This window comes from Emys orbicularis, chromosome 15 (assembly GCF_028017835.1).
Source record: "Emys orbicularis isolate rEmyOrb1 chromosome 15, rEmyOrb1.hap1, whole genome shotgun sequence".
NCBI classification, from domain to species: domain Eukaryota; kingdom Metazoa; phylum Chordata; order Testudines; family Emydidae; genus Emys; species Emys orbicularis.
The window spans coordinates 7,318,433-7,326,952 of NC_088697.1; the positions used below are offsets into that span (position 1 = coordinate 7,318,433).

General features: G+C 49.0%; 1 protein-coding gene across 1 annotated transcript in view; it reads right to left on the minus strand.

Annotated features, from left to right (window-relative positions):
* LOC135889533 (zinc finger protein 883-like) overlaps nt 1-2,793 on the minus strand; it is a 30,290-nt gene extending 27,497 nt beyond the window's left edge. Inside the window, exons 1-2 of the mRNA XM_065417395.1 lie at nt 2,337-2,793; nt 1,152-2,168 (exon numbers count right to left, since the gene is read on the minus strand). Of these exons, the coding sequence (XP_065273467.1) occupies nt 1,152-2,168; nt 2,337-2,793 (1,474 nt within the window). The remainder of the gene's footprint in view (nt 1-1,151; nt 2,169-2,336) is intronic.
* Nucleotides 2,794-8,520: the final 5,727 nt, after the last annotated feature.

The following is an 8,520-nucleotide window of genomic DNA, read 5'->3' on the forward strand; positions in this document are numbered from 1 at the left end:
TCAACATCTTCATTAATGATCTGGATGATGGGATGGATTGCACCCTCAGCAAGTTTGCGAATGAAACTAAACTGGGGGAAGAGGTAGATATGTGGGAGGGTAGGGATAGGGTCCAGAGTGACCTAGACAAATTAGAGGATTGGGCCAAAAGAAATCTAAGGAAGTTCAACAAGGACAAGTGCAGAGTCCTGCACTTAGCACGGAAGAATCCCATGCACCGCTACAGGCTGGGGACCAACTGGCTAAGCAGTAGTTCTGCAGAAAAGGACCTGGGGATTACAGTGGATGAGAGTCAGCAGTGTGCCCTCGTTGCCAAAGAAGGCCAATGGCATATCGGGCTGTATTAGTAGGAGCATTGCCAGCAGAACGAGGGAAGTGATTATTCCCCTCTATTTGGCGCTGGTGAGGCCACACCTGGAGTATTGCATCCAGTTTTGGTCCCCCCACTACAGAAGGGATGTGGACAAATTGGAGAGAGTCCAGCGGAGGGCAACGAAAATGATTAGGGGTCTGGGGCACATGACTTATGAGGAGAGGCTGAGGGAACTGGGGTTATTTAGTCTGCAGAAGAGAAGAGTGAGGGGGGATTTGATAGCAGCCTTCAACTATCTGAAGGGGGGTTCCAAAGAGGATGGAGCTTGGCTGTTCTCAGTGGTGGCAGATGACAGAACAAGAGGCAATGGTCTCAAGTTGCAGTGGGGGAGGTCTAGGTTGGATATTAGGAAACACTATTTTGCTAGGAGGGTGGTGAAGCACTGGAATGGGTTACCTACGGAGGTGGTGGAATCTCCATCCTTAGAAGTTTTTAAGGCCCGGCTTGCCAAAGCCTTGGCTGGGATGATTTAATTAGCGTTGGTCCTGCTTTGAGCAGGGGATTGGACTAGATGACCTACTGAGGTCTCTTCCAACCCTAATATTCTATGATTCTATGACACAAATGCCTACGACTCAAAAGGAAAGGAATTGATAGAAAAGATCACAGGACTGACCCCAAAGAAGGGTGAGCTGCAAAAGGCAGAAGCAGGCAACTCATCTGGGGGAGCTGAGAGATCACAGTGAAGATGGTGCAAAGATCACTATGTGGGAATTAGCAAATGTGATTTAAAAAAAAAAAAAAATCTTTGGCCAGCCCTAGTCAAGGCATTTATTACCGTTCTCTCTCATGTGGATTTTCTGATGTCTAATAAGGTTTGAGCTCTGATTGAAGTGTCTGCCACACTCAGAGCATGTGTACGGTGTCTCTCCTGTGTGGATTCTTCGATGTGATGTAAGATTTCCGCTTTGATTAAAGCTTTTCCCACATTCAGAGCATGTGTAGGGCATCTCTCCTGTGTGGATTCTCTGATGTGTGATAAGCTGTGAGCGCCGATTGAAGCATTTCCCGCACTCAGAGCACATGTAGGGTTTCTCTCTTGTGTGGATTCTACGATGTCTGATAAGGTGTGAGTGCCGACTAAAAGCTTTCCCACACTCAGAGCATGTGTAGGGTGTCTCTCCTGTGTGGATTCGCTGATGTGAGATGAGGGCTGAACTATCAGTGAAGCATTTCCCACACTCAGAGCATTCATAAGGTTTCTCCCCCGTGTGGATTCTTCTATGTGTGATAAGGTGTGAGCTCCGATTGAAGCGTTTCCCACACTCAGAGCATCCATAAGGTTTCTCACCTGTGTGGATTCTCCTATGTGTGATAAGGGCAGAGCTCTGATTAAAGCTTTTCCCACATTCAGAGCATGTGTAGGGCATCTCTCCTGTGTGGATTCGCTGATGTGAGATGAGGGTTGAACTATCAATGAAACGTTTCCCACACTCAGAGCATCCATAAGGTTTCTCACCCGTGTGGATGGTTTGATGTGTGATAAGGTGTGAGCTCCGATTGAAGCGTTTCCCACACTCAGAGCATCCATAAGGTTTCTCACCCGTGTGGATTCTCCAATGTGTGATAAGGGCAGAGCTTCGATTGAAGCTTTTCCTGCACTCAGAGCATGTGTAGGCTCTCTCTCGTGTGTGGATTCTAAGATGTGTGATAAGGTGTGAGTGCTGATTAAAGCTTTTCCCACACTCAGAGCATGTGTAGGGCGTCTCTCCTGTGTGGATTCTACGATGTGTGATAAGGTGTGAGTGCCGACTAAAGCTTTTCCCACACTCAGAGCATGTGTAGGGCTTCTCTCCTGTGTGGATTCGCTGATGTGAGATGAGGGTTGAACTATCAATGAAGTGTTTCCCACACTCAGAGCATCCATAAGATTTCTCACCTGTGTGGATTGTCTGATGTGTGGTAAGGTGTGAGCTCCGATTGAAGCGTTTTCCACACTCAGAGCATCCATAAGGTTTCTCACCCGTGTGGATTCTCCTATGTGTGATAAGGGCAGAGCTTCGATTGAAGCTTTTCCCACACTCAGAGCACGTGTAGGGTTTCTCTCCAGTGTGGGTTCTCCAATGTGTGATAAGGGCAGAGCTCCGACTGAAGCTTTTCCCACACTCAGAGCACATGTAGGGTCTCTCTCCTCTGTGGATTCTCTGATGTGTGAAAAGGTCTGAGCTCCCATTGAAGCTTTTCCCACACTCATGGCATGTGTAGTGTGTCTCTTCCAAGTTGATTCTCTCGCGTGTAATAAGGTCTGAGTGGCTACTGAAGTTTTCCTCTGGCCTCTGCTGAGTCTCACAGGCTTTTGCTTTTTCTGGGAGTGCACAACTCCCGGAAACATTCCCTTTGGATCTTCCTGATAACATCCCATGTGGTTCTACTTGCTCAGCATCTTCCTGCTGGGGTGTCTCCTCGTTCTCACTCACCATCCCGTCACCTGATGGGAGACAGAGAGAATCCAGACATAGGTCACTCCCTGCACCAGAGAGAAAAGAAATCTCAGCGAGAGGAATGGAAGAAGGGATGAACAAACCAAAATATGTGTGGGAGAGATCAAACCTATCAGGAGCTGATTTTCTGCAAACCCTTCCCCAGAGGAGAGAGGGAGGGATCAGTTTTGGGCCGCATCTCACCAGAACACTCAGGAGAAAGCGAGATTGGGGAGGGACATGCTGCCAGTTATCAGAATAGGAGGGAAGCCATGAGTGACATCTGCCATAATGATTCCACATCTGCAGGGAACAATCCTGAACTTGGAGAGCTCACAGGGCCTTTGTAGGGCATCGCAAATGTTTCCTGCATTCCCAAACAGTTGTTGAGTTGGTTTAACCAATTCCTCACCTGTGCAGGCAGCTCTCGGGAGCACTTCTTTCTCAGAGCCCTGGAGGTCCGGGACCCATGGCTCTTCCCCTCGTTCCAGCTGCGAGATCACATCAGGTTTGGAAACTGGAAACCCTACTCCAGGCAAAGAAAACAAGGAAGGTCAGTGGAATTTGTGGGATTCTTGTCACGAAGAATATTCCATGGTTTTAACCCCAGCTCATTGTTAAGCAGTAACATCCCAAGGTCAGCTTCCTTGGCTCAAAGTGGCAGGAGAGTTATTATTATTATAAATCATATTTATTACCTTAGTGTCTAAGGACCAACCAACAGTGGGTCCCATTGTGCTAGGCAAAGTACAACAGAGAATAGTAGATGGCCCATGCCCTGAAGAATTTACAGTCTAAATAGACAAGACAGACACAGAATGGGGGAAGGGGTAGAACCCACTGTTAGAATATAGATATTCAGATTATATCAGTGTATCGAGATAAGCCCGACTGGTGTGAAGGGCTTCAGAATATGCTTGCTTGGAAATTAACCCCAATAAACATCGCATTGTCTGCGCTTCAGACTTCTGGTCTTTTGCTGCTTCCTGTCTGCGTGACAAGAACTAGGGAAGTGGGAGGGTGAAGGGAAAGCCCTCTAACAAAATTGACATGACCTGATAACCAAGAGGTAAGCCTTTAAGGAAGGTTTTAATACACTTTGGGTATGTCTACACTACGGGTTTAATCCGAATTTACAGAATTCGATTTTTGGCAACAGATTGTATAAAGTCAAATGTATGCGGCCACACTAAGCACATTAATTCGGCGGTGTGCGTCCATGTACCGGGGCTAGCGTCAATTTCCGGAGCGTTGCACTGTGGGTATCCCATAGTTCCCGCAGTCTCCTCCGCCCATTGGAATTCTGGCTTGAGAGCCCAATGCCTGATGGGGCCAAAAACATTGTCGCGAGTGGTTCTGGGTACAACCTCCCCCTCCCTTCGGGAAAGCAATGGCAGACAACCATTTTGCGCCTTTTTCCTGGGTGAACAGTCCAGATGCCATACCACGGCAAGCATGGAGCCCGCTCAGCTCAAGACAGCAGTCGTATCACAGAAACCCCCTTGGGAGCTGCCACCTGATGTGCAAAGACTACCCCTGCTTCTGTTTTCCCTGCCAGCTCAGGACTCCAGCACCCTGTCTTGCTGAGCGAGACACTCCCGTCTGGCTCCAGCACCGACCCAGGGTCTGAATCACTTGTCCCAAAGCTGCAAGTTTACCTGAAAACAGCTCATAGAAGTGTGCTTGTCTTTAGCACTCAGATGCCCAACTCCCAATGGGGTCTAAACCCAAATAAATCCGTTTTACCCTGCATAAAGCTTATGCAGGGCAAACTCATAAATTGTTCGCCCTCTATAACACTGATAGAGAGATATGCACAGTTGTTTGCTCCCCCAGGTATTAATACATACTCTGAGTAAATTACTAAATAAAAAGTGATTTTATTAAATACAGAAAGTAGGATTTAAGTGGTTCCAAGTAGTAACAGACAGAACAAAGTAAGTCACAAGCAAAATAAAATAAAATGCACAAATCTATGCCTAATCAAACTAAATACAGATGATCTCACCCTCAGAGATGCTTCAGTAAGTTTTTCTCAGACTGGACACCTTCCAGGCCTGGGCACAATTCTTTCCCCTGGTACAGCTCTTGTTCCAGCTTAGGTGTTAGCTCGGGGATTTTCCATGATGGCTCCTCTCCCTCTCTCTTCTGTTCCACCCCTTTATATATCTTTTGCATAAGGCGGGAACCCTTTGTCCCTCTGGGTTTCCACCCCCCCTCACTGGAAAAGCACCAGCTTAAAGATGGATTCCAGGTCAGGTGACATGATCACATGTCACTGCAAGACTTCATTACTCACTTGCCAGCACACACATATACAGGGAGACTCACAGGTAAACAGCCATCTGCAGACAATGGGAGTCATCAAGATTCCAAACCATCATTAATGGCCCACACTTTACATAATTACAATAGGCCCTCAGAGTTTCAGTTTATATTTCTAGTTTTAGATACAAGAGTGGTACATTTATACAAATCAGATGATCATACTCAGTAGATTATAAGCTTTGTAATGATACCTTACAAGAGACCTTTTGCATGAAGCATATCCCAGTTACGTTACATTCACTTATTACCGTATTTTCTCTAAAACTATCCCAGTTACATTATATTGACTTATTGTCAAGTTTTTACAAAACCATATAGACTGCACAACGTCACACCCTCCTCCTGAACTTACTGCCAGAGACTTGGACACTGACCATGGCGGAGGCAGTATACCTAAAATTTGTTTTTGGTCTCCCCTCTGGGGCAGACACTCCTGTGTCCCCCAAAAGGGAAAGAGACCCTGATCCAGCTGTAGGCTCACAGCTCCAAGCTATGAGAGACCTTTCGCTGGCCAGCCAAATCCCCCCCCTTTCACTCAGGTTGGGTTTGCTTCCAGCTAGAGTCTTTGGGGTTTGTTCCCACCGCAGCAGTCACCAGGACCCCAACTTCCAGCTCCAGGATACATGTCTCTGTGCACCTCTTCCACTCCATTACAGCCAGGTCATGCTTCTGGGTCTTAGGGTATGTCTACACTACGAAATTAGGTCGAATTTATAGAAGCCGGTTTTATAGAAATCGGTTGTATGCAGCCGATTGTGTGCGTCCCCACATAAAATGCTCTAAGTGCATGAAGTCGGTGGACCGCGTCCACAGTACCGAGGCTAGCGTCAACTTCCGGCGCATTGCACTATGGGTAGCTATCCCACAGTTCCCGCAGGCTCCGGCACCCATTGGAATTATGGGTTGAGATCGCAATGCCCGAATGATGCAAAACAGTGCCGCGGGGGGTTCTGGGTACATTGCGTCAGGCCCCTCCCCCTCCGTCACAGCAACGGCAGACAATAGATTCGCGCCTTTTTACCTGGGTTACCTGTGCAGACAACATACCACGGCAAGCATGGAGCCCGCTCAGCTCAGCTCACCGTCACCATATGTCATCCGGGTGCCGGCAGACGTGGGACTGCATTGCTACATAGCAGCAGCAGCTAACTGCCTTTTGGCGGTAGACGGTGCAGCATGACTGGTAGCCTTCATCGGCGATCTGGGTGCTGGTAGCTGTGGGGCTGGCAGCCATAGGGCTGCATTGCACCAGCCCCTTACCTTTTGCCTTTTGGAGTAGATGGTTTATTACAACTGGTAACCGTCCTCGTCGGACAATGATGGCTATCAGTCATAGTATACTATTTTCTGCCAAGTATTGTCTGCTAAGCACCCAGAAGAGGCCGAGGGCGATCTGGGTGCTGGCACACATGTGGCTGGCACACATGGGGCTACATTGCTACACAGCAGCAACCCCTTGCCTTTTGGCAGTAAATAGTATATTATGATTGGTATCCGTCATCATCATACTGCCAAGTGCCCAGTATTTGCTGCCAAGCACCCAGAAAATGCCAAGGGCTATCAGTCATGCTGCACCGTCGTCTTAAGATGTAAAAAATAGATTTGTTCTGTATTCATTTCCTTCCTCCCTCCCTCCGTCAAATCAACGGCCCGCTAAACCCAGGCTTAGGAGTTCAATCTCTGGGGGGGGGCATTCTGTGTGACAGTTGTTTGTGTTTCTCCCTGATGCACAGCCACCTTTCTTGATTTTAATTCCCTGTACCTGTACGCCATGTCGTCACTCGCCCGTCCCTCCCTCCCTCCTTCCCCTGGTCCGTCAGATACTAGTTTCGCGCCTTTTTTCAGACCAGACGCCATAGCTAGCACTGGGATCATGGAGCCCGCTCAGATCACCGCGGCAATTATGAGCACTATGAACACCACGTGCATTGTCCTGGAGTATATGCAGAGCCAGGACATGCCAAAGCAAAACCAGGACCAGCCGAGGAGGAGGCGATTGCAGCGCGGCGACGAGAGTGATGAGGAAATGGACATGGACCTAGACCTCTCACAAGGCACAGGCCCCAGCAATGTGGAAATCATGGTGTTCCTGGGGCAGGTTCATGCCGTGGAACGCCGATTCTGGGCCCGGGAAACAAGCACAGACTGGTGGGACCGCATCGTGCTGCAGGTGTGGGATGATTCCCAGTGGCTGCGAAACTTTCGCATGCGTAAGGGCACTTTCATGGAACTTTGTGACTTGCTTTCCCCTGCCCTGAAGCGCCAGAATACCAAGATGAGAGCAGCCATCACAGTTGAGAAGCGAGTGGCGATAGCCCTGTGGAAGCTTGCAACGCCAGACAGCTACCGGTCAGTCGGGAATCAATTTGGAGTGGGCAAATCTACTGTGGGGGCTGCTGTGATCTAAGTTGCCAGGGCAATGAGAGACCTGGTGATATCAAGGGTAGTGACTCTGGGAAACGTGCAGGACATAGTGGATGGCTTTGCTGCAATGGGATTCCCTAACTGTGGTGGGGCGATAGATGGAACCCATATCCCTATCTTGGCACCGGAGCACCAAGCCACCGAGTACATAAACCGCAAGGGGTACTTCTCAATGCTGCTGCAAGCCCTGGTGGATCACAAGGGATGTTTCACCGACATCAACGTGGGCTGGCCGGGAAGGGTACATGATGCTCGCGTCTTCAGGCACTCTGTTCTGTTTCGAAAGCTGGAGGAAGGGACTTTCTTCCCGGACCAGAAAATAACCGTTGGGGATGTTGAAATGCCTATCGTGATCCTTGGGGACCCAGCCTACCCCTTAATGCCATGCCTCATGAAGCCGTACACAGGCAGCCTGGACAGGAGTCAGGACCTGTTCAACTACAGGCTGAGCAAGTGCCGAATGGTGGTGGAATGTGCATTTGGGCGTTTGAAAGCGCGCTGGCGCAGCTTACTGACTCGCTCAGACCTTAGCGAAAAGAATATCCCCATTGTTATTGCTGCTTGCTGTGCGCTCCACAATATCTGTGAGAGTAAGGGGGAGACATTTATGGCGGGGTGGGAGGTAGAGGCAAATCGCCTGGCCGCTGATTACGCGCAGCCAGACACCAGGTCGGTTAGAGCAGCACAGCAGGGCGCGGTGCGCATCAGAGAAGCTTTGAAAACTAGTTTTGTGACTGGCCAGGCTACGGTGTGAAACTTCTGTTTGTTTCTCCTTGATGAAATCTCCGCGCCCCCCCCACCCGGTTAACTCTACTTCCCTGTAAACCAACCACCCCATGCTCCCCTACCCTCCCCCCTTCAAGCACCACTTGCAGAGGCAATAAAGTCATTGTTACTTCACATTCATGCATTCTTTATTAATTCAGCACACAACTAGGGGGATAATTGCAAAGGTAGCCCGGGATGGGTGGGGGA